The sequence below is a fragment of the Sapajus apella genome, unplaced genomic scaffold (assembly GCF_009761245.1).
Source record: "Sapajus apella isolate SASKATOON/1434 unplaced genomic scaffold, GSC_monkey_1.0 scaffold85, whole genome shotgun sequence".
NCBI classification, from domain to species: domain Eukaryota; kingdom Metazoa; phylum Chordata; class Mammalia; order Primates; family Cebidae; genus Sapajus; species Sapajus apella.
The window spans coordinates 3,366,798-3,392,071 of record NW_022437025.1 but is presented as its reverse complement, the minus strand read 5'-3'; the positions used below and the strand labels follow the sequence as shown (position 1 = coordinate 3,392,071).

At 58.3% G+C, this 25,274-nt stretch overlaps 1 protein-coding gene across 1 annotated transcript; it reads left to right on the top strand.

Annotated features, from left to right (window-relative positions):
* The first annotated feature begins 461 nt into the window (after window positions 1-461).
* Window positions 462-18,276, top strand: LRPAP1 (LDL receptor related protein associated protein 1). The gene is made up of 8 exons (XM_032254039.1): window positions 462-805; window positions 6,811-6,955; window positions 11,238-11,359; window positions 12,443-12,563; window positions 13,181-13,339; window positions 15,060-15,142; window positions 15,933-16,109; window positions 17,817-18,276. Exons 1-8 carry the CDS (start codon window positions 602-604, stop codon window positions 17,877-17,879), a joined length of 1,074 nt encoding a protein of 357 aa, XP_032109930.1. The 5' UTR covers window positions 462-601; the 3' UTR covers window positions 17,880-18,276.
* Window positions 18,277-25,274: the final 6,998 nt, after the last annotated feature.

The following is a 25,274-nucleotide window of genomic DNA, read 5'->3' as shown; positions in this document are numbered from 1 at the left end:
AGGGGCTCCGGGACGTGGGGGGACGCCTGCGCGGCCGTGCGTCCCCGGGACAACCCGGCCTGCGCCCACCGCGACCGGGCGCTCCGCGGAGGGCACAGCGGGCCGCGCCAGGGTCCTCAGCGTCAGGCCCCTCAGCGTCAGGCCCGGGCGGCCGTCCTAACCCCGCGACGGCACGGAGCACGCCAGGCTCGGCGTCAGTGCGCGCGAAGCGGGAGCGTTATCGGGCTCAGCCAGACGCGGCGTGGTTCCTGGGCTTTCCGCTCTTTCTGCGGTGCAGAGGGGGAAAGAGGCCTAGAGTCGTGCGGGTTCCCGGCTCCGGGCTCTGAGTGAGGCCTGGTGCCTGCTCCCGCCCGGCCACCCACATTCTCCAGTTGTATCCCCAGCCCGACTCTGCAGCCTCGGGCCGCGCCGTGGTTGCCCGGGAAACGCACGCGTCTGCGCAGGGATTCCTGGGCTCTGGAGTTCTCCGGCGGCCTAACCGCGGCCGGCCGCTCGTCGGAGAACTACAATTCCCGGGAGGCCGCGCGGCGAACGGGGCGGGGAGGTGGGCGGGGCCTTTGCCTGCTGGGGTCTCCGCACGGAGCGCCGGCCGCAGAGGAAGATGGCGTCGCGGAGGGTTGGGTCGTTTCCCGGTGGGCTCGCGGCGCTGCTGGTGCTGCTGTTCCTGCTTGGGCTCCGGCCCGCGGCGAGCCACGGCGGCAAGTACTCGCGGGAGAAGAACCAGCCCGAGCCGCCTCCTAAGCGCGAGTCCCAGGAGGAATTCCGCATGGAGAAGCTGAACCAGCTGTGGGAGAAGGCCCGGCGGGTGAGCGCGGCCCCGAGGCGGCAGGGCGGGGTTCGGGGGGCTGTGGAGAGGGGCCTGGGGACGGGGGCCCTGGTTGTTGGGCGCGGTGGAGCGGGGCCCGGGGGTCAGAGGCGGGCGGGGCGCAGCCGGGGCACCTGCGCCCGACGCACGCTGTTCTTGGCACAGCCTCCTTCAAGTGCCAGGTGGGGCGCCCCGACCCCTCCTGCAGCAGGATAGGGACCCGTGCCGGCAGCCGCGCCTTGTGGAGCAGTGGCGGCCGGCACCGCGAGAGTCAGTGTGGCGTTCCCCAGCCTGGCCGGCCTGCTGAGCCGAGCGTGGGGGCAGACCCAGGCTACATCACAGGTCTCTTGCCTCCCAGGCCTTCGCCTCTTTCTTCACCTCGTCTCCTTATGTGGGGAAACAAGCAAAACACGATGTTGGGTAGAAAGACGTGTCCAGGGACAGCAGGAATCCCAGGAGCAGGCCCGTTCTTGTTCATTTGAGCGAGAAATGAGGAGATGGGATCGATTTACAGCACGTAAAACGCGACCTTGGGAATGCTTAAAGTCAGTCTTAGCAGCGCGCTTACCTGACTTCCTTCATTTGAGAGGTGCAGGAACCGAGGCCCTGAGGGGAAAGGGCACCCCCCAAGGTCACTCAGCCAGTGGTGCCCCGGGATTACAGCTTCGTTATTGGTGCGTGACCCTGAGCCAGCTGCTCTCTTCTTTGAGATGCGGTTACTTCATTTGTTAGGTGTGGTTTGCATTCCTGAAATGGGTTTTTACAAACTATGTCAGTATCTCATCTAAAATGCAGAAGTCAGATTAGATCTCTGTCTCAGTATTCCAGGTTTAAGCATTCCTGAGTCTTTTGAGAGGGAGAGTAAATGATTTGCAGAATAAGAAGGAACTTTGGAACAAAAAGGCAGAGGAGAAACAGGTGGGGGAGGGACCGACGGCTGGCGTGGGGCTGGGGATAGACGCCTGGCATCGGCTTAGCAGGCCCTGAGCTGCTCTGGGGTCCTGCAGTCAAGCCCCAGCGTGATCTTCAGCCTGCAGAGGTGGGAGAACACGGCTGGAGCAGCAGGGTAGCTTCCTGGAGGAAGGGACTCTGAAGGGGCTGGGGACACAGCTCGGTTTGGATGTGGTGACTGCCTCCCTGTGCCCGATGCACTGGGCATCTGTTGAGTGGGTAGAGTTCCTCCACAGGATGAGGAAATGGGGAGCCAGGAAGAGACTCCCTGACGATTGGAGGTGGTGCTGAGGGAGCATACTCGGGCCCAGGAACCCCAGCGGTTCCCTTTGCTTTTGGGTCCTGGCCTAGGTCCTCCACCTGCCCTACAGGCCGCCCTGCTGCACCCAGCCTTACCTGCAGCCACCTCCAGCTGGTCCTCTGCCTGGGTCAGCCCAGGCCCCCTGTGGTGATACGCCTGCCCGCAGGCTGCCCCTGCACCGTCCTGGGTGCTGGGTGCTCACCTGACTGGCTTCAGTCCTGGATCGGGTCATGTCTCGTGAACTTCCCCTGAGGTCCACTGGGCACCGTGCCAGGGCTAGCTGCCCACCTCAGCTTTGTACTGAGCCTTGGGCTAGATGGTCTTTCTGGTCCCTCTAAGTACTGAGCTTGTCACTGGGGGCAAGTCTTTTCTGCTGAACACAATGTGAAGTTCTTTGTGATGAGGGGGTTTGGGGATTTTCTGTGTCTCTGTCTTCCCCCCTTCCAGAGAGCCTGGTACTCTGGCAGACGCCCTCAGAGCCCATTCATCTTGGTTTTCCTTCCAGATAACAGAAGCTTAGAGGGCAGCCGTGCTGGGAGGGTGTTCTAGCCCCCAGCCAGGTGTGCAGGCGTCAGACCCGGACTGGCTAATGGAGACAGGTCTGCAGAGCGGGGCCCTCAGAGCCCCACCCCATCTCTCAGGCTGCCTCCTCCCCTTGAGAAGGGCCTCTGAGGACAGGCCAGGGTGGCCTCCATAGGCACCTAGGACGCGCCAGGCCAACCCACAACCTCACAGCAGCTCAGCAAGGTTGTGCTCTTGTCCACGGAGCTCAGGTGGAAGGAGCTGGGGCGCAGTGGCTGGGCTGGAAGGGACAGTGCAGCACTGTCCACCATGGTGAGACAGGCGCAGCCTGCCAGGGGGCCGGGGTCACTGCCACAGCCTGCTCCTCAGGGTGGGTGCCTCGTGGTCTGGTGCGGGCACGTGGGTGAGCACTAGCAGAATGGCACGTGTCCTCTGAAGAGGCCATCCTGGCGGTGTTGGAACCTACGCAGCCTGAACTGTGCTCCGTGTGCAAGTTGACACCCATGGCTTAGCTGTGGACCCAGGGCCAGGGTTCCCAGGGTGTTAAGAAGCAGCAGCAGGTTGTTGGAAAGTTCCAGAGCACTCTGCTGGCACGCAGGTGCTGCTGTGTGGGGAGGACCGCTGCTGAGGTCCCAAGCAGTGCTGGGACCCGGGTCTGGTCAGGAGGGCACAGCCAGCTCCACTGGTGTCTGAGGACGCAAGCAGGGGTGAAGCTCCAGGCCCCACGTTGTCCATGGGGCTGAGCCGGCTTTCTTCCCTGCGTGTGGCCCCTGGCTGGTGATGATTTGCCCCACTGCTTCACGCTTGACAGGTTCTTTCCTGCATTTGGTTTCCACAGCTCAGTTCTAACTTGATGCGTTAACATTTAACTTGACGGAGGTAAAAGAATCCAGAAGTAGGGTCCAGGGCCCTGCACGTGGCCCGCTGGTCTTCCCCTGCGTGCAGCCAGGTGGGCCCCTTCTGCGCTGAGCACAGCAGCCTTGTATGGGGGAAAGGGAGCTGGTTTTTGTGAGACACGCAGTGTGCAATTTAAACCCTTTGGCGCATGAGAGTTGGGGAATCAGAGGGAGAAAATGACTTTCCCCTGTGGATTGTAGATTTTACAGCCCACCCAGCATCTTCCCTTGATTGTGCCAGTCCCCTGGGAGGCAGACAGGAGGAAGCCAGTGAGCGAGGGCCACAGGTTACAGGGCACGGAGCCTGCCAGGACGAGCCCAGGGTCTTCAGCTTTGCTTTCCAGCGAGCGGCCCACGGCAGTCACAGGACACCTGTGTCCTCTTCCCTGCAGCCCAGGAGGGCAGACGTGGGGCCCTCAGTGCCGGAACACACTCCAGAGTGTGGGCCAGTATTGCCTGCCCCGGGGTGCTGCTTCTGGCTCAGAGCGTCACTGTGGGCCTCGTGTCTCGGGCCCTCTCAGGCAGTGCAGCACGGTAGGTAAGACACCTGCAGGGCAGCAGCAGTCACGGGGAAGTAGAGATGGAAGCAGACCTGTTCCTCTAAGAGCTTGGGTCACAAACAAGATAAGCAGGTGTGGGCTCCCGGGTACCTCCCAGGCACAGACTGCTCCTCCTCTCTGAGAGCTCAGCGTCACTCAGGTGCCTTGTCCTGGATCCTCCTGCTGGCAACGCTCAGATCAGACCTCGGCCCTCCTAGGGCCTCCCAGTGGACACCACAAACAAGGTTCCAGGGCACGGAGGGGCACAGGGAGGCGCTCTCAGGAGAAGGGGCCAGTGGATGAAGCTTGCTGGGTGAGAGGCCCGCAGGTGGGGTGTGTCAGAGGCGCCAGAGAAAGGGTTTTCAGGTGGAGGCACAGAGCGTCTACCAGGAGGACCCTGGACGGAGGAGAACCTTCTAGAGAATGAGAGGCTTTCCTCTGCCCTAGGCCCTGCCATTCATTTGTGCCTACCGTTTGCCTTCTTTTTACTATTGGGGGACTTGCCTCAGTGGTCTGAATTTGTCCCTAACTAGATTTTAAGCTCCTGGATGATGGCTCCTGTGTGTCTAGGGCAGCCGCGGAGGCAGGCTGGGCTCCTAAGGGGAGAGAGGCTGGAGCTGATAGCCCAGCGCCGAGCTGGAGACAGGGCCTGTGGCCAGGGGTCTCCTTCCTCCCAGGCCCAGCACAGACTGAGCTGCAGGGAGCAGATGGGCTCAGTCTAGATACGGGCAGAGTGAGGCCAGGAGGTTCTGGAGTGCGGGGTGCTCCAGATAGACAGAATTGGCTTCCGGTGAGTCTTGAAAGAACTGCGTGCCCCTGCAAAGTAGGGACCTGAGGGCCGGCTCCTGAGGCCTCAGCTGCAAGGGAGCGTGGGGTGCAGGACACTAGAAGGCAGCTGGCTCTCAACTGGGCACTTCCTGGGGATGCTCGCTGTTTACATACACTTGATTGAAGTATAACACATACTTTGGATACTAGCTTGTGTTGTATTTATGTGTATTTATGTTAGAAAATGGCTGATGAAATATAGATTAAAGGTTAACATTTCAAACCTCTAAGGGAAAACAGACTCCATATTGAAACAAGCACAATGAGAGACGGGTGTGAAGTGTCCCACCTGGGGCTCAGCAGTGCAGGAGCCACGGGCAGCTGTCCAGGACCAGCCCCAGGGGAATGTGAGAAGGCAGGTGCTCCAGGAAGGGAGCGGCCTGAGATCCCAGACACCGGAGCATCTGCAGCCTGGAGCGCTGAGCGGGTCCTTTGCTGCAGGATTCCGCAGAGCCTTTCCTGTGTGCTGTCACGACACAGACATGGCTGCAGCACCCCAATGAGCCAGGGACGGCACCCTGTCCTCCGTGCACCCTGGTCCCACCTCATAACATGTTCTGGTTCACACAGCTCGGCCACCTGCCCTGCACAGAGGAGTTCTTCGCTTCCCTGAAGGGCTCACCTGCCCCATCACATGCTTGTTTGTGGCCGGGTCAGACCAGAGGCCAGCGTTCCTGGTGGTGGCCGTGGCCCATCGCGCTTGTGAGTGGCCGGGTCAGACCAGAGGCCAGTGTTCATGATGGTGGCCGTGGCCCATCGCGCGCTTGTGAGTGGCCGGGTCAGACCAGAGGCCAGCATTCGTGATGGTGGCCTTGGCCCATCGCGCGCTTGTGAGTGGCCAGGTCAGACCAGAGGCCAGCGTTCGTGATGGTGGCCATGGCTGGTGTTTTTCGTTCTGCAGCTTGCCTTGGCTGCATGGCATTCTGGCCCAGTCATTCTAAAGTGGGACACTCTTGGCCTAAATCCTGTCTAAAACCAAAAAGCAGTGTACCAGCGGTCATCTCATCTCCTTCCTTCGCCCACCCAGGGTCTCAGAGCTGGGTGGGCAGGATGGGATGAAGGAAGCATGGGCTGTGCTGTGGAGGGTTCGGGTGGGGTAGGAAGTCCCTCAGCCCCAGCACAGCGGCTTGTTCTGGGCCCTGCCAGGGTGCTTTACTCCAGCAGGTAAATGAGAGGGTGACACATTCCTGCTCCAGAAGGATCTGGGGCCTGTAAGCACCGTCCCAGCAAGACAGGACCGTAGTGCACTTGAGCGGTGGTGACCAAGGGTCCTTGGGAAATGAAGATGCGGCAGATCTGAGATGACTGATTTTTTTAAAAAAAGAACTTCTAGGTGTCTGTGTCCTTTATTTCCCCTTTGCCCAGGTCCGTGGGTGCAAGTGCAGGCGTCCAGCAGGCAGGCCGTTGACACCCACTTGGAGGGCGAGTGTCTGGGTCCCTGCTCCATGTGTCCTGATCGCTCTCCGGCCGCTGGTGTCCCAGGGCGGCCTGGATGTGCTTGATTTGGGTTTCAGGGTTTAAGACGTCAGGTGGAAGTTTTCTATAAACTTCAGCTTTTGTTCTCTGTAGTTGAGTTTCTTTTTTTGTAGTTACACAGTATAAGGGAAATGCAGTGGGTATCTTCTTCCCGCCCTGTTTACCCAAGTGCCTGATGCCTGGCTCCAAGTGCTGGGGTGGGAAGGTCGGGGCATCCTGTTACAGCCAGACAAGAGTGGGCAGCTGCTGGCAGTGGGGAGCCCCCCACGGACTTGGGGCTTCCAGATCGTGTATACAGATGGGCCTAGGGACTGGTGTCCATGCAGCATTCTTGTCTGACCAAGACGGTTTGAATCCAGCCGATACTGACCCTGACTCCCCCTCTTCCTGGTCTCCCGGAACCTCCCGGCCCCAGCCTCCTCTGAGTCAGTTTCCCACTGCGTCCTGGTCCATCCTGCTGGTGGCTCACAGGACCCTCCGCCCTCCTTGCAGCTCCATCTTTCTCCCGTGAGGCTGGCTGAGCTCCACGCTGATCTGAAGATGCAGGAGAGGGACGAACTCGCCTGGAAGAAACTGAAGCTCGAGGGCCTGGACGAAGACGGGGAGAAGGAAGCGAGACTCATACGCAACCTCAGTGGTACGCTTTTTCTTTTTCATGCAGGTGGAGTGTCTCTTACCCTAAACGCTTGAGACCAGCAGTGTTGTGGATTTCGGATTTTGGTTTGGATTTGGGAATGTTTGCATTATGCTTCATCTGGATATCCAAAATGAGCCTTACCCCGGGCATCCTGTCAGTGCCCAGAAGGTTTGGGGTGGGGGCTTCCAGTCGTGAGAGAGGTGGCCGATGGCCTCAGTGCTGCGGGCCACGCCTCTGACTCCTTGGCTCTTGGCCAAGGGGCCCATTGGGTGCAGCCTGCAGGGGCTCTCGTCCGTGCACAGATGCGCCCTTGCCCATGGTCTTGGCTTCTTTGCTGTCACAAGTGCCATTGGCACGCTGGAGGGAGGGCCAGGACTGGGATGCTGGGCACAGGAAGGGGCCAGAGGACAGGCAGCAGGAGGCTCTGTCACCCCGAGGAGGAAGCAGGCCTGCCCCAGCATCTTGAAGTTTTGGGGACATATTCTGGATGTTGTCAGAATAGGTTCCTAAGCGTCAAAATAGACGCCACTGTGATGTAGTTAGTGAGCCTCTTGTCACTGTGGGTATTCAAGACAAGGCAGGACAGTCGCCTGCTTGGCACCAGCATACAGAAGCCAGGAGGGTTTTAAAGGACAGTGTTGTGACTGTTCCTTTTGGACCCCTCTCCTCCACCATCCTCCTCGCCATGGGCCTTTGGCAGGGCACCGGTGGGATGAGGGCAGGCATCCGGGCAGCCTGTGGGACTGGGGTTGGGGCTGCTCCAGGGAGTCGCATGCCCAGCTGCCTGCTGTCATCTACGAGCGGCGGCCACAGGGGCTGTTGCACCTCCACCAACTGCTCCCCCCAGGCCTGACCCCAGGCACTCCTTCCCCAACCCCCTGTCCTCCCCCACTGCCCCGTGTGACCTGGGCCCCGGCACGGTCCCCCCAGCCCTCCTCCTGTCTCACAGGACAGTGGCTGTGAACCAAGTGGGATACTCCGCATTGGGGGTGGGGTAGCTGCCTTTGCACTTGTCGCTGTCTCGAGGGTGGCCCCGGAGCCCTGGCCGTGCTTGGAGTCTGCTGTAGCCCTGCTTTTGACACGCGCTGGTGGCCTTAGGCATTGCAGCGCCCAGGTTGCCCCTGGTAAGGAGGGGAGCTGTCTGCGGAGTCCCTTCCTGAGGCCCGATGCTGTGACACCTCCTCCTCCCGACTGTCGGTCGTCCCGTTTGACAGGCTCAGAGAGGGAGTCACACAGCCCAGGAGTGCAGCAAAGGTTCGGAGCCAGGGTTTCCTGACGCCAGAGCGGTGTTCTCCTCCGGGCCACCCCTCTTCTGCCATCGCAGGCATCACCACACGTGGCACGTGGCTGTGCCCAGGTTAAAGGCCGAGGGCTGGCTTCACTTTTGCTAGTTTATGTGGCCATGTTCAAGAGTCTGGGTGGGACATAAGCGAAGACATGGCAGCAGGGAAAGAAGACACACTTGAAATAATTCCCCACCAGCGTGTCTAGAGGGCCATTCCAAAGGGCCAGGACAAAGCCTGTCCTGGAGGTGCCCCCCCAGCAAGAAGGGACTGGCTGTGCAGCAGGGCGGCGCTCCAGGCCCGGAGGAGATGGAGGGGCTTGCGGGGGCACAGAGGTGGGCTCAGGACCAGCTCCCTCCTGCAGGCCAGGCAGTGTCTTTGCAGGAGGCAGCTTCTGGCCTGGATGGAGTCCAGGTCTGTGGCCCAAGTGGAGCCATCTTGTTTTCTGCCATTGCTGAGTGACCTGGCAGAAGACTTGGTGGGACTCGGGAGCAGGCATCCAGAGGCAGACCCTGCCCACGTTCAGGAGAGAGGCCTATCCTGGTCCACTGCCCACTGTCTTCTGGGGGTGGCCCCTGTACCCCCAAGATCCCCTGCATTATCAAGGCTGATACCGTGCCTCGGGGACCAGCAGTAGCTAGGTGTGCCTGGGCAGCTAACTGGTGGGCCAGCCCTGGCACCCCCAGGCTGAGGTCCACCCTGAGATGGACCGCTCTCTGCTCTGCCCTGGGGTTTGCTGCCATCCTCACCCCCACCGTACACCTAGGACCCCTTTACTCCCCAGGCAGGGAGTGTGGGGCGGGGTCCGTCCTCAGGCGGGGAGTGTGGGATGGGGTCCCCTCCACAGGAGCTTTGAGGGCTCAGTGCTCCTAAGGCCACCTCCAGCTTCAGTGCTCTTTGACCATTCCTTGCAGAACCCTGCACCTCTAAAATCCAGAACCTTCCATAGTCTCTGCTGCTGATTGCAGCCTTGGGCACTCTGCCTTTTGATGGGGTCTGACCAGCCACTTTGGGATCTGTATCAGAGCCCAAGGACATGGCCCACCCTCCCTGTCTCCCCATCTCCTCTCAGGCTCAGGAGTGTACAGCCCAGGGGTGTGACCTCAGTGCCACTGAGCAGTGGCTGGACGCAGGCTGGGCAGGACAGCCTTCACACGCAGGCAGCACCATTTCTGAGGCCAGGAGGCATCCAGGCCACCTTTTTAAACAGTGTGTGTTTTTATGTATTTATTGGTTATTTTCTCCTCCCCACCGCCAGTACTATTTGTTTGTTTGTTTATTTTTAAAGTCAGGGTCTCACTATGCTGCCCAGGCTGGTCTTCAACTCCTGGGTTCAGACAGCCCAGCCTGAAATAGTTATTTCTGGTATAAATTCCTTGCCATGAAGACCGACCCAGCAGGGGATTGAGTTTTGAAGCGTGCGTGTGTGGGACCCGTGCCTAGCGCCAGCAGCTCTTGACAACTGTCAGGAGAGGCAGCTTTCTGCAGTAGGAAGAAGACCGCAGGCTGGTTTTTCAGACTTAGGAAGATCACGAGTGCTTCCAGCTGGAATGCGAGGAGCACATGCTGCCCAGCCTGGAGACCCCCGTGGCCCAGGCTTCTGGATGGAATGAGACAGGAAGGGTCCGAGGCCAGGCCAATGTCAATGAGAAAGGAGGCCTGAGGCTTCTGGGGTTTTCCTGGGGCAGGGACACTCCCCGGGGCTGACAGTGACCCAGGATGGACCCTTGGGAGAGGTGCAGAGGTGGGGCCTGCTGAACCCGGAGCGTGCGGAGGCCCCACTGGGAGTAGTTCTGTCCAGTAGGGTCACAGGTGAAGGCCCAGAGGAGGCACTGGGGTCCTGGAGTCACCGCCTGGGTGAAGAGGTCCTCGGAGTCGGGGGGGCATTGTGAGGTGAAGGAAGGCTTCATGCCCAGCGTCTGGGGAAGGTGGATTAGGAGCTTGGGAGAGGCCCTCTCGGCCCAGAGGGGAAGGCAGGACCCAGTTCTACGGGAGGTGGGGCCCTGGGAGAATTCCCCCCAGCCCCCAGGAAAGGGCGGAAAGGCTGGAAAGGCCCACCAGCTAAGGAGGCAGGCGGGGCTGCATGGGCTCCAGACCCAGGGGACCTCGTGGAGGGCCTGTCGCACAGAGCCACAGCAAGGGCCTTGGAAATGGGAACTGGGCCTCAGGAGAACAGCTTTCCCTTAGAGGGGAGGCCAGCCCCCCCACGCTCTGCTCTCCTGTCCCAAGCACCAGACTTGTTCGCAGCTGGGTGCTGCCAGCACCAGGGACCGTGTTGAGCGCCTGCTTTCATGCCGTGTTGGTGGCAGTGTGTGGTGACAGACACAGCCCACAGATGCCGAGGCCCCTGGGGAAGTGGGGCTGGGGAACGCCACGTGGGCAGATCCTAGAAGCCTCCTGAGTGGCTGGGCCACCGCACGCCACAGACTAATTATCTTCCTGGCTGCTGACGCTGAAGCTTCTCCTTTAGAAACTGTTTTTCCTCCCAATAAAAATAAGATGTTGGCTATGAGAAAGCCCATCACCCTGCACACTCTGCAGGTGGCCTCTGCCCTGTGGTCGTTAGAGTTTGCCCCATGGCAACAGATGAGGCTGCAGATTTTGTTCTTGAAAATGTGTGTCACTGGTCTGCAAAGACAGGCCAGTGGGTAACCACTTCCACGGCGGCCCAGCCCCCAGCCGCTTCTGACAGCTGCGTCCAGAGGGACACAGCTTGGTGGAGGAGTCCAGCGGGGGCATCCCTGGTCAGAAGAGGGAAGTCCTAGGGGCGTCCCATGAGTCACCAGACCTGTTCCTATGCGCTGGGAGACCGCAGTCCCCACGCTTGTCTACTTCTTCTTCCTGCCAGATCTCTAGTGGTCATCCAGGAAATGAGTGAAAGGAGACTTCCAACAAATGAGAGGCAAACCTGTCCCACCCACCGTGGCAGCCCAGATGTGTTGGCTGTAGACTGTTTTTCACAGGAAACCAGATCAAACAGACCCTCCCCTCTCTCCTAGTCATCCTGGCCAAGTACGGTCTGGACGGGAAGAAGGATACTCGGCAGGTGACCAGCAACTCTCTCAGTGACTCCCAGGAAGACGGGCTGGATGACCCCAGGCTGGAAAAGTTGTGGCACAAGGTACTCCTCTATTGCCTGCATACCCTGCAGAATCTGTGCCGTTATGTCAAGCATTAAGGTGGGGGGGGCGGTGAGGGGCGGTCTCTGCTCTGCTTGGGAGCCGGGGCTTGGGGGAGTCTCAGGAAGACAGTGGCTTCCTCAGGAAGCTGTTCTCCCATCTTTCTGTGAACGTCTTCAGCTTTCCTGCGTAGAAAAGCGCCTGCTCTTTCAGTAAGGAGTTGTGTTTGGCCTGCAGCTGTCAGACCTTCAGCTCGGATCTTGTGTAGTTACGGGGTCATGGCATAGCATGGGCTGAGTGTTGACTCATGTCTAGTTTCCAATTTAGTGAGTGGTGCTGTGGACGGGCGTCTGGGATTAGTAAGGTGCCTTGGCCAGGGGATGGTGTGTAGGGCTGGGTTTTCACCCTGTGCCCGAGAAGGGTGTGGGGTGCTGGTGTGGGGCCAGGCACTGGAACCTGGTGGACCACAGCAGGGCGTTTACCTGCTTCAGCTCCCCGACTTCCAGCAACTTCTGCTCCAGAACAGTGTGTCTGGATCACACTGATTTGGGGCCAAGAGTGGAACTTCTCATCCCAGCCCAGCCGCAGCTCATTGTCCTTGGCTGGGAAAGGGGGAGTCGGTGGAGGTGGGCAGAGAGGGAGAGCCGGTCCTATGTGGCCTCCCTGGCCGTATGTGATCCATGTCACCCCACAACCGGAGGCAGATGGGATGACAATGAGGGGCTGGCAGTGGTCTCCCTAGGAAGAGGGAGAGCCGGGCGAGCCTAGAGGCTACCGGACTGCCACCCTGTCCCCTCCTTGGGATCTGTTCCCCACCCAGCCAGCTCCGTAGCCATCCCCCATTGAGCCTGGACTGGTCCTAGAGGAGGGCAGTTGCCTGCCAGCAGCCCTTCCCCAGTTTGTTTTTTGTTTTCCTGCCCTACCCAGCCTAATAGCGGCCCAGGAGGGTTGTGAGGGCAAGAACCGGGCCCGGCACTCGCACGTGGGCAAGGGCCTGCCTGGCCAAGGGGAGTAGTCAGCTGATGAGCGGCCCCAGCCACAGGAGCCCACAGTGGGTTTCACTCTAGGCCTTGTCTCCCTATTAGGCAAAGACCTCTGGGAAATTCTCCAGCGAAGAACTGGACAAGCTCTGGCGGGAGTTCCTGCATCACAAAGAGAAAGTTCACGAGTACAGCGTCCTGCTGGACACTCTGAGTAGGACCGAAGGTGCTCCCTCCCCGGCCCCTCCTGCACGTGGGGGCTTGCGCTCTGGGCAGCCCCGGCCCCCCCCCCCCGGGACACAGCTGGGGCAGGGAGGACACACCGCATGCCGTCTCCCAGGGTTCCCACCAGACTTGTGAGTGGGAGGTTGCAGTGCGGGCAGGGCCAGTTCTGAGAGTCGCCCGCTTGTATTTGGTTGAATAAACCAGGTCTTACCAGTGCCTGTCCGCACCATAGACACAGCTGCCGCCTTCACCAGACCTGAGCTTCACTGACGGGTCCTTCATTCTGGACTCTGGACCCTCCCCAAGTAGTGACTTTCCCACGCTACAGTGTTGGAGTAAAATGGAGGAGGTGACCCAGCAGAGGGTGGGGGCAGGGATCCAGAATCAGCCCCCAGGGGACCTGATGCCCCGGCCGTCACGGCCAGGCACCACTTGGCGTGTGTTGCAGCATGGAAAGGAAGTGGTTCCGATGGTCATTCTGAACTGCAGATGCGGGGGACGTTGTCAGTCAGAAATGAGAGCGAGTTTGCGCTCCCCCTCAGTGGGCATTCCAGATGGTGCTCTGGGCGGGCAGGGTTGGGGTTCCCAGTCTCATGGCTCCTGCCTTGGGTTTTACAGAAATCCACGAGAACGTCATCAGCCCCTCAGACCTGAGCGACATCAAGGGCGACGTCCTGCACAGCAGGCACATGGAGCTGAAGGAGAGGCTGCACAGCATCAACCAGGGCCTGGACCGTCTGCGCAGGCTCAGCCACCAGGGCTACGACACCGAGGCCGGTGAGTGCCCGCCCGGGGCCTCTGCCTACCGGGACTGTCGCTTCCTGAGGACGGGCTGTCTCTGGTTGTGTTTTGGGGTCAAGCAGGCGAGTGCTTGGAGCGATGGGCACCTGGACTCGTGGACGCAGCGGAGGCCCTCGGTGCACTGTCTGCCCAGGGGTGGTCACGGGGCTCGCTCCCAGCAGCTGCTCCATGAAGGTCACTCACCGTCGCGGGCCGTGTTCCTGGAGACTGGCGGAGGGCGGTGGGCCCGGGAGCAGTCCCTCCCAGCGTCTCCCCAGCCCCCGCAGCGAGGCTCCTGCCATTCTGTTGTTGGCTGAGAACAGAGACCAGTTGTCGAGCACAGCTCTGTCTCCGTCTCATGCCACCCGCACTGTGCGTTAGCCCCCTCAGCCCTGCAGGGGTGGGATGCCTGATGAGCCACAGAGCACATGGCTCCATCTCAGCAGCTTGGTCAGCCTCCACCGCAGGCCCTTGGTGGCCGGGCCCTGTGTCACTGCTTCTTGCACAGGACTCAGGCCCTAGCCTTGCGCAGGGTTTACCAGAAGCCTGCCAGCCGCACTCACGAGCCTTCCGAATCTGCTCGTCATCCTCCAAGTGCGCACTGAGCACTGCCTGTGTACCAGGCCCCGCTCTAGGCTGGAGGAGGCAGCCGCTGCCGAGAGCTGCATTTGTGCCCACAAGGTGGTAAGACAGCGGGGCTGGTGTCTGTCCCTGGTGCCAGCCAGAGCCGCCACCTCCTCTCCAGGATGGCGCCTGCAAGGCCTGGCCAGAGGCAGCCTCCAGCACGGCAGTCAGATGTGTCACCTGCGTGCTCTTGGGCAGGACCCCTCACCACCCACCCCCAAACCCCAGGCTCTCTCAGCCCAATCTGGTGCTGGTGATGGTGTCAGTCGGAGGCCTTGGCCGTGATAAGAGGGCTGTACCACCCTAGAGGCCGCTGTGCAGTTCACCGAGTGCCTGTGCTAGAGAGACCCACGTGAGCCTGGCTGCAGTCCATGCGATAAGGGTGACTTGGCTCCACACACTCCTCTCCCACCTCGAGCTGTCCCCAAGGCAGCTGCGCCCAGTGGCTCCTGCAGTTCTCTTTCAGGTCTGCTTGGGCCTTCCAGCAAGCCCTGCCAGCCCTGAGCTCTCAGTTCTGAGCAGTAAGGGTCAGCAGAGGAAGGAATGGGGCCACTCTTCCGGGCCCCCTGGGCAAGCGGCTCTGGGCCACTCGCTCCTGAATGGAGAGGTGACAGCCCCAGCGTCTCCCACTGTATGCCCTCGTGAGCACAGGGTCCTGGAGCCGACTTAGTTTGCCTGGCTCTGCCCAGGAGCTAAAGGAAAACGGCCTGTGCCTCCCTCTGGACCTGGGTGAACTTGTGGCCCCTCCCGAGGTCCTGAGCAGCCTCTCCAGCAGGCCGCCTTCCACCCTCCGCCACCTGCTTCAGAGGTAGACAGGCAGGCTGTGGTGCTTCCCAGGCTCTGGTGCAGGCAGGTGTTTGTGGACACAAAGGAGAAGTGGTCGTTTGTCCAAGGGCAGGGAAGCCACATTTTGGCGAGGTCACATGAGCTACAGAGCAGACGCCCTGTGTGCCCCATAGGACTCTTCAGTGCACCTGCGCCCGCCTCACGCACAGGCCTGCACACCCTCACAGGCTCCACGCGCACTTCCCACGGGGCTGGCTGGGGCGTGCACTCGGGCGCTGCTGAGGCCATTCTTGCTCCTCCCCTGCAGAGTTCGAGGAGCCCAGGGTGATTGACCTGTGGGACTTGGCGCAGTCCGCCAACCTCACCGAGAAGGAGCTGGAGGCGCTCCGGGTAAGGAGACGCAGCCCCATCCTGTTGGGTTCTCCTGTGGTGAATATGCCCTTGCAGTTTCTTCCTTAACCACTCGGGGACCTGTTTTGGTGGTTATCTGCACGGGATCTCATGTTTCAGGGGCGGGGCCATGGCCTGGAGGGAGGATCTTGGTTCCTTTGTGCATGTTCACGTCTGAGCGTGGGCTTGGTGTGGGTCCTGCGGATGGTCAAGGATTGGTCGGAACTCGGCCACGGAATGGGGGGAGGGGACCAAGGACAACCGCGATCCTTTAGGGGTATCACAGCTTCCTGAGATGGGGACCCAGGGAGAGAAGGAGACCACCTCAGGTGGCAGGGGCTCCTGGGGCGTATGGAGCTGGGGGCCCTGGGTCAGGTGCAGGGGTCAAGGCAGGGCAGGGTGCCTTCAGGAGCTGCAGTCCGGCTGAGGTGTTGCCCAGGCAGGCTGAGGGCAGGTGCAGAGGCAGAAGCACAGGTATGCACAGGGTCAGCCGCCTGTGCAGCAGAGACACAGCCCCTGGATATGGGGTCAGGCCAGGAACGAGCTGGGGGCCCCCAGACGGGCAGTGGGTCGGCTTAGGGCTGCCGAGGAGGCGCAGGCTGGGACCCATTGCTGGCGTGATGGTCTCCCAGCTGCCACCCTGTCATTGTCCATGTCACCGCAAGGCCTGTCCTGCCCTGGGAATGACACCATCCCTTGCGGTCCGTTGGCGTCCCTTGTTTACCTGGGACCGCAAGATGGCGTGGCGAGCACAGGGAGGGAAAACTCACCTGTGGGAACCTTCTTCCAGGAGGAGCTCAAGCACTTCGAAGCCAAAATCGAGAAGCACAACCACTACCAGAAGCAGCTAGAGATCGCGCATGAGAAGCTGAGGCACGCGGAGAGCGTGGGCGACGGCGAGCGTGTGAGCCGCAGCCGTGAGAAGCACGCCCTGCTGGAGGGACGGACCAAGGAGCTGGGCTACACGGTGCGTGCGGGTTCCGGGGCCGGGGAGGCCACAGCTCCCCCGCCGGGAAGACAGGGCTTCCCCTAGACGGGGTGTGGGCTCCACGCCGTGGTCTCCCTGTCCGGGTTGAACCCCGGGGCTGCAGGTGTGTGGGGCGCTGAAGCCTACTGCAGCCTCCAGGGGCGCTCCGCAGGCATCAAGTCGAGTGCCGCCCCCCCGACCCCAGATGTGGGCGCAGGCCTGGGCAGGCCACTGCCTCGTTCTCTGCTGTGACCAGGTTGGGGCACGGCCTGGATGCCCACAGCCAGCCACAAGTCACGGTACTTTCCGGCCCTTGAGACTGGCGAGACCCTTCCCCACAGCCCCGGGTTAGATGTGAGGAGACGGGGAGCAGAGGCCCCCACAGAGGCCGGAAACGTGGAAGCTCGTACCAGTGCCTTCCGGACGGAGCTGGGTGACTGGGGGTCAGGGTGTGTGGGAGCCCCATCTGTACCTTTTGAACTTTGAACTGCAGGCATGTGTTACCAGCTCAAAGATAGGAAAGGCCTGAAAAAGAAACGAAGGCAGAGGTTCTGATAGGAGAGGGTGGTGTGGGTCTGCCAGGAGAACGTGCCAGAAAGCAGCCTGCGGCCCAGCACCCAACCATGGGCAGGAGCTCAGGTCCGGGGTGAGCACCACTGTGTGGGGGCTTTGCAGGGCGCCCTTTAGACTGATGGGAGGTTAGCGTGTGCCTGGCTTCACTTGACCACAGCAGAGCAAGGTTTCGGTTAGCAGAGCTGTGTGGCGCGGCCTCTGAGACCCCACACGGGTGGGGCAGAGGGCAGAGGGCGGCTGAGAGGAGGGACCTTGGTGAGTCACTCGCCCTGAGCTTCGGGCTCCTGTGGAGAGGGAGGAGGCGCCCATGAGCAGGATTTGTGAGAATCTGGGGAGCCACAGTGAGCCCGGCCCAGGCTGGGCTGACACGGCACCCACCACCCCTGGGATGGTGTCTGGGGATGCTCTGTGCCACTATGGTGCGAGGAGCTAGAGGTCCCTCTCCTTCCCTCCTAGGCCCCAGGAGGAAGGTGCCTTTCCCAGAACCCTGTCCCAGTCCGGTCCTCCCCGTCGTCATTTCAGCTCGTGACAGGCTCACACCTGTAATCCCGGCACTTTGGGAGGCTGAGGCGGGTGGATCATCTGAGCTCAGGAGTTCAAGACCAGCCTGGGCAACGTGGTGGAACCTGTCTCTACCAAAAATTCAAAAACTTAGCTCGGCGTGGTGCTGTGCACCTGTGGTCCCAGCTGCGTGGGAGGCTGAGGTGTGGGTGTGGCGCTGTGCACCTGTGGTCCCAGATACATGAGTAGGAGGATCACTTGAGCCTGGGAGGCGGAGGTTGCAGTGACCCAAGATCGTGCCCCTGTACTCCAGCCTGGGTGACAGAGTGAGACCCTACCTCAAAAATAAGTCAGTAACACCATGGGCTGATCACAGAGGCCCTGGGCTTTCCTCTTCAGCATGAACTGCTGCTGGCTGGTCGTTCTTAGCATTCTTGGGTGGGAGTTTCCTAGTTGGCACTGAGCTGCTTCTGTGAGTTATCTGTGAGCATTTCTGGATGGGCGTTTCATTGGAAAGTCAGATGCACGGGACTGGTGCCTTTTCCTTTCGGATCACACATCTGCCATGACTGAGCTCACAGAGCCGCCCTCGAGGCACACTGTTCCCAGCTCATGAGGCGTTTCCATCCCTAGGTGAAGAAGCATCTCCAGGACCTGTCCAGCAGGATCTCCAGAGCTCGGCACAACGAACTGTGAAGGTGTCGGGAGCCTGGCCTGGCAGGGAGGAGGCTGGCGTGAGGGACCTGGGCTCCTGGCCGTGGCATTCCCGTGGACAGCCCGCCGTGAGGGTGGCTGGGACTGGCACAGGTGTGGCTTGTTTCTGGTGACTGCAGCCGCTGCTGTCCCGACACAGGATTTGGTGGTGGTTGCGTCTGGGTCTGAGATTGGCCTAGCTCTGACAGAGAGGGCTTGGCTTCCGCTCAGCATCAGCGTGGCAGTCACCACCCCGGGGAGGGCCTCCATGTCCACCCGCTGTGGGTCTGCCAGTTCTCTGCTAAAACAACACAGTTACAGAAAAAAAATCTTACATGTCTGCCACTGGAAGTTCTGTGTACAGAGTCCTTAAAAATTATAGTGCAGTATTTAAACCACCCATTGTTGGCTGGTCACTGAGTGTCCTGGTGGCTCGGGCTGGAGCCATTGCTCATGAAGGGATCACACCACAGCCAGCTTCCCTTCTGTGCCCCATGGGTCTTTGCAGCCAACCGCCTTTTCCCATGAGACAGCCCGGCCTGATTTAAAGCCAAGAGTGCTTGAGGCTGAGGGGAAGATGGCAGAGAAGAGTGCGTGGTCCCATGGAGGGCCAGAGACTGGCCTGGGGCAGCGTCTTTCACCTCTCCTCACCTCTGCAGCTCAGTGAGCTTGGGAGACCCCAGTGAACTCACAGGGCCTCCGTGCTCCTAAGTGTGCTGTGTAAATGCTCCGTCTCACAGGGATAGGGATGAAGGCCTTCCCCCTACCACAGCTGATGGGCTGGGCATTGCCCAAGTCCGGTCGAAGTGTGGTTCCCACGTTTATCTCACGGGGGTAGGGACAGCCACGAACGCCTACCCCCGACCACAGCTGACGGGCCGGGTGTTGCCCAAGTCCGGTCGGAGTGTGGTTCCCACGTTTATCTCACGCAGGTAGGGACAGCCACCAAGGCCTTCCCCCGACCACAGCTGATGGGCTGGGCGTTGCCCGAGTCCAGGTCAGAGCGTTGTTCCCAATTCTGAGCCTGGAAGAGGCCCTACCAGGTGTATTGGGTTTGACTGCAGCTAGATCTTGGCTTGACTGTTGTGATGTTCTGAACACGAGCATCCACTCAGCCAGCATTTCCAAGAAAGGTCGAGGCTAAAGGCAGCATGCTGGGAGTTGGTGCATCTAGGGTGGAGGGCCCAAGGTTACGGCATGTGGGTGCCTGTTTCTACATGGACTCCATCCAGGGCGGGTGGCCTTCTGCCTGGCCTAGTGTGCCAGCCCCAGCAGTGCCCCTGTGTCCCTTCAGCACAGGAACCTCACCAGGCCTCCCTTAGCATCCACCACACTGTCCCTCTCAGGCAGGGCTGGGGTGATCGCCCACTCAGACGCCCAGGGAAGCACTGTCTGCCGGGATCTCCATGCAGGAGCCCACATGCAGGGCACAGCCCTGGGGCCTTCACAGTCTTGGGGGCGGGAGTGGTAGGCCTGGGGGTCTGGGCCCAGGTTGTAGGTGTGAGCCATGACACCCAGCCACCACATCGTCATGGCCACAGTTGCGCTTAGGTAAACCCTGAATCAAGGCGGTGTGCATTTTCCAGCTCTTCTTAAAGATTCTTATGGCTGTTCATGTCCTTGGTGTTTCTGTATACATTTTACAATCAGCTTCTTGATTTCTACCAAGAAAAAGAAGCCTGCTGGGATTTTTTTGAATACCTTTTCTGAATATCTTGAATACATGCTGGGAAGAGGCTGTATCTGAACAGCATCCAGCCTTCCGAGTGTTGACCGTGCGTGGCTCCAGCATTTAGCCCGTCTTTGACTTCGCAGCAGTGGACTGGAGTTCTCTGTGCATGCGTCTTGCCGCTTTGCATTCGACGTATTCCTGGGTGTTCCATGTGCTATTGAGGACTGTGTATTTTTGTTTCATTTCTCACTTGTGTGTGGTGCTTTAATCCTGTGCCCTAAAGTCCTGTATTGGTCATGGCGGTATTTCTGTGGACTTGAGGGTTTCCGTGTGCGCACGTGTGTCCTCTGTCTGACCGTGGCTTTGCTTCCCCTCTGCAGTCTGCCTTAGCTTCTCACTGCATGGGTGAGGTGAGCTGACGCTTTCTTATCTTATTCCCAGTCTCAGTGAAAATGGGCGCGCGCGCGCGCACACGAGTGTTCACCACAGCCGTTTCCAACTGGGTGTTACGACCCCCTCAAATATCCACCCACAGTAAAGGGCATTAAAAACAGAGCACAGGACAGGCACACAATGGAGTACGGCAACGAAAAGGAACAGCGTCCGCTACGCTTGCAGGTGTTTTCCTGGCTCGGCATTGGGTTTTCACTGTACTCGCAGGTGGGAGAGGTTCCTCACTTGCTGAGGGCTTTCCCGGAATCGGTGTTGAATGTGGTCAGCTGCCTCTCGTGCACCTGGTGAGATGCTCAGGAGGTGCCTTCCCGCATGACTGGTGAACTACACCAACTTCCGCGTGCCAAGATGGCCCGCTGTTTCCGGGTAGGTCCCTGTGGCCGTGGTGCATTGTCCTTCTCCGCATGGCCGGGTGAGATATGCTTATGTCAGGCTGAGGACCTCCTGTGTATGAACGCTCTTGAGGGGCCCTGGACGCTGATCTTCATTGTCTTGTCATGTGAATGTCTGTCAGGGTTTGATGCCGCGTTAAGTTGGCCTGAAACAGCTCCATCATGGTTTGTAAGGAGCGGCATTATTTGTTCCATAGAGATTTGATGGGTGAAGCCATCTCTGCCTGCCATTTTCTTTTTGCTTAGGTGTTTCATTAAGAACTTGATTTTTAAAAATAGACATGAGACCGGGCGCGGTGGCTCACACCTGTAATCCCGGCACTTTGGGAGGCCGAGGTGGGTGGATCGCCTGAGGTCAGGAGTTTGAGACCAGCCTGGCCAACATGGTGAAATCCTGTCTCCATTAAAAATACAAAAATTAGCCAGGCGTGATGGTGCGTGCCTATAATCCCTCCCTACTCCGGAGGCTGAAGCAGGAGAATCACTTGAACCCAAGAGGTGGAGGTTGCAGTGAGCCAAGGTCATGCCACTGCACTCAGCCTAGGCAGCAGTGGAGGCTCCATCTCAAAAAGAAAAAAATGTAGACATGAGACTTTTAGATTTTCTGTTTCTTCCTTTGTCATTTTTTTAATGATAGGATTGTCATAGAATTTTATCTAAGTTATCAAAACAGTTTACATCAGTTGTTCACAGTATCTTCTGTATACTGTGCAATGGTGTTCATTTTCTTTTTCTTTTCTTTTTTTTTTGAGACATAGTTTCACTCTTCCTGCTCACACTGGAGTGCAACTGTGCGATCTCAGCTCACCGCAACCTCCGCCTCCCAATTCAAACAATTCCCCCACCTCAGCCTCCGGAGAGCTGTGATTACAGACACGTGCCACCGCACCCGGCTAATTATTTTGTATTTTTAGTAGAGACGGTGTTTCTCATGTTGGTCAGGCTACTCTCGAACTCCTGACCTCAGATTATCCGCCTGCCTCGGCCTCCCAAGGTGCTGGGATTACAGGCGTGAGCCGCCGCGCCCAGCCTGGGATGTTCTTCTCCCATTCCTGCTGTTGGTAATTTGTGTTTTCTTTCCCCGATCAGACTAGCTAAGAATGTATCATTTTTACAGATATTTTCCACAAAAAAAACCCTACTTTTGGGTTCATTGCTTTTTTTTCTATTGTTTTTCTTTTTCACTGACTTTTAATCTTTTTATTCTTATAAATTTCCTTTTTTCTACCTATTTTGTGTTCAATTTGCTCTCCTTGCTTTAGGTTCTTATGATAGAGGCTTAGATAATTGATGTAGAATAGGAAAGATTGGACGGTACAGTTAAAAACTTGCCCTACTCACGCCCGTTGGAGAAAACTTTCTGAAGCACACGTGGAATGTTTTCACAGTTGACTGTGTACTAGGACCCCAAGCGTGTCAACCATTTGCAGAAGATAAGATATAGATAAATACACGCTATGTAGATAAGTAATGTAAATCACATTCTTTGGCCAGAGTGCAACTGAGGAAATCAGTAACAGAAAGACAACTAAATACATGTGATATTTGTTTCATTTTACTGTAACTTGCACCTCCCTGATGACAGGCCCAGCGCCTTTTGGTGTGCTCTTGGCCATGGGAGTATCTTCCTTAGGGAAGGGCCTGCTTAATTCTTTTGCCAATTTAAAAAACTGGGCCTTGGAAGCCCTGCCTTTTTTGTGAGTCAGGACCTTACTGTCTTGCCCTGGCTGGAGTGCAGTGTTGCGATCATAGTCACTGCAGCCTCAGACTCCTGGGCTCAAGCAGCCTCCCACCTCAGTCTCCTGAGTAGCTGGGACTATAGGCATGCCACCACTATGCTCTGCTAATTAAAAAAAAAAAAAATTTTTTTTGTTGTTAAGACTGGGTCTTGCTCTGTTGCCCATGCTGGTCTTGAACTCCTGGTCTCAAGTGATGTACCTGCCTCCACGTCCCAGAGTGCCAGGGTTACAGGTGGCTGAGCCACCACGCCCAGCCTGACCTTAGAGTTCTATGTCTGGGTGTGAGTCCTTTCTCAGATATACTGTGAATAATTTCTCAGTCTCTTGCGTGCTATTTTACTTTTTTTTTTCTCTTTTTCTGAGACAGAGTCTCACTCTGTCACCCAGGCTGGAGTGCAGTGGCACAATCCCAGCTCACTGCAACCTCCGCTTCCCAGGTTCAAGCAGTTCTTCCTCAGCCTCCCAGGTAGCTGGGATTACAGGCCTGGGCCGTCATACCTAGCTGATTTTTTTGTATTATTAGTAGAGATGGGGTTTCACCATATTGGCCAGGCTGGTCTCGAACTCTTGACTTCATGATCCACCCCCCTCAGCCTCCCAAAGTGCTGGGATTACAGGTGTGAGCCACTGCACCTGGTTGCTGTTTTACTTTTAATGGTAATTTTTTGAAAGCAGAGGTTTCTAATTTTGATGAAATATAATTTTTTTTTTCCTGTTCTATTGCTCTTATTTTCTCATCAAATTGAGACTGGGGAAACGACGCAGCAGCAAACCAGGATATATCCTCCTTTTATTTATTATTTATCTATTTATTTTATATCCTCCTTTTAAAAACAGCTTGAGCCAAGCATGAGTGGCTCCCGCCTGGAATCCCAGCGCTTTGGGAGGCTGAGGCGGGCATATCACTTGAGGCCAGGAGTTTGAGACCAGCCTGGCCAACATCAAGAAATTCCATCTCTACTAAAAATACAAAAAATTGACCATGTGTAGTGGTGGCGTCTGCCTGTAATCCCAGCTACTCAGGAGGCTGAGGCCCGAGAATCTCTTGAACCTGGGAGGTAGAGGTTCCAGTGAGCCAAGATCATGCCACTGTACTCCAGCATGGATGACAGAGCAAGACTGTCTTAAAAAAAAAAAAAGCTTGAAAATTAAAAAACATCTCAATAATGAGATGCAGTGATTTTTTTTCCTTCCCTAAGCTGGGCCTAGAGGCATCTCTAGGTTCAACTCCTCTGGGACTGGAAGACACTAAGGGTGACATGGCCCACCTTGACCAGGGCAGGCCCGGCACAGGGCAGTTTAAGAGCTGGGCCCAGCCCAGCCTAGCCTGCGGAGTCAGCATCCATCTGAGAGGTCTCCTCTGCCCAGGAACTCAGTGGCTTCCAGCTCCACCCCGACAGAAACCTCCCCAGCGCCTTGCGGAGCTGTAGTTCATGGGGGTGGTGTAGACGGCCTTGGGGTAGCCACTGGTCGTGCTGAGGCGGCATGTGGGTTGGTGGGGCAGCTGGAAGCACACCTCAGCCGTGGTGTCACACCAGGTGCAGTTGAGGATCCAGGGATGTTCCGGCCGCAGGAGGCCCCTGCCTGGCCCGGGCAGCTGCGCATGTGGATGAAGCGCCACTCTGAGTTGTGCTTGGTGAGGACGTACACCCTGCTCCTCTCAGTGGTGACGGGTCAAACCACTTCTTCCCAAGGACAGGCAGCAGCCTGGCGAAGGGCCTAGGTACCAGGGTGAGGGGCTGGACTTGGAGTTGGGTCGGGTGGAGTCGCCCTGCATGGGGCTCCCGTGCTCTGGCTGCCATGCCTGCTCCCACACCACGGCACCACAGCCGCCATGGGACCCCGGGGGCTGGGGCTGAAGGGCCCTGGAGCCAGGCTGTCCAGGACGCAGCCACCTTCTTCCTCGTGTCCTTGAGCTCAGGCACAGCCTGCAGCTTAGCCGGCCCACCACGGCTGTGTGCATGGCAGCTCGTGATGGCCTGTGCTATCACTAGGCATCCCAGTGTCTGAAATCTCCACTGGCCTGTTCCTGTTTTTCCATCTGGGTCACTTGTGGGTCATTTTGTCTTCCGTGCTTAGTTTGTTTGCTTGTTTTCTAGAGATGGAGTCTTGCTCTGTCGCCCAGGCTGGAGTGTGTTGGCATGATCTCAGCTCACTGCAACCTCTACCTCCCGACTTTAAGTGATTCTCCTGCCTCGGCCTCCTGAGTAGCTGGGACTACAGGCATGTGCCACCACACCAGGCTAATTTTTGTGTTTTGTTTTTTGTTTTGTTTTGTTTGAGACAGAGTCTCACTGTCACCGAGGCTGGAGTGCAATGGGGCAATCTCAGCTCACTACAACCTCTGCCTCCTGGGTTCAAGCAGTTCTTCTGCCTCAGCCTCTTGAGTAGCTGGAATTACAGTTGTCCACCACCACACCTGGCTAATTTTTGTATTTTTAGTAGAGACAGGGTTTTACCGTGTTAGCCAGGCTGGTTTTGAACTCCTGGCCTCGGGCAATCTGCCTGCCACGGCCTCCCAAAGTGCTGGGATTACAGGTGTGCGCCACCATGCCTGGCCTAATATTTGTATTTTTAGTAGAGACGGCTTCACCATGTTGGCCAGGCTGGTCTCAAACTCCCAACCTCAAGTGATCTGCCCACCTCAGCTGCACAAAGTTCTGGGATTACAGGCATGCGCTTCCGTGCCCTGCCTGAACTATTGAGTGTTTGTGAAGTTATTTGGGGGTTTATTTGAGAGCTGCTATATGGATCACCCTCCCAGAGAGGGCTCTTAGCCTCTGAGAGCGGGTTTGGGGCTGAAGCTTTCTGACCCACACAAGTCGTGCTGACCCCTGAAGGGCCAGGCCAGATCTTGCCAGGTTAGAACTTTCCCCATTCACACTCAGGAGAGGGCGGGGGGGTGGGGTGGATTTCGGGGTTTCGGCTTGCTGCAGATAGGCGCACCCTTCAGACTCACCGGAGGCTGGCCTGGAGCCTGGTGTCCTCCCCACCCCTCCGCCAGCCCCCCAGGCCCTAAGCCCCCGAATCCTGGACTGGCCAAGCAGCCCTGGGGCAGCGATAGTCCGCGCTCACAGCCTTCCTGGGCCCCTGGGTCCCTCACTTCTCTCTCGTTTGTACCTTGCTGGCTCTTCAGATTCCC

What these genes read in the sequence shown, in the direction of transcription:
- LRPAP1 (XM_032254039.1), top strand. Translation starts at nt 602, where the DNA reads ATGGCGTCGCGGAGGGTTGGGTCGTTTCCCGGTGGGCTCGCGGCGCTG. An exon ending in TGGAAAAGTTGTGGCACAAG is followed by an intron (nt 11,360 to 12,442) that starts GTACTCCTCTAT and finishes TCTCCCTATTAG; the next exon opens with GCAAAGACCTCTGGGAAATT. An exon ending in CACTCTGAGTAGGACCGAAG is followed by an intron (nt 12,564 to 13,180) that starts GTGCTCCCTCCC and finishes TGGGTTTTACAG; the next exon opens with AAATCCACGAGAACGTCATC.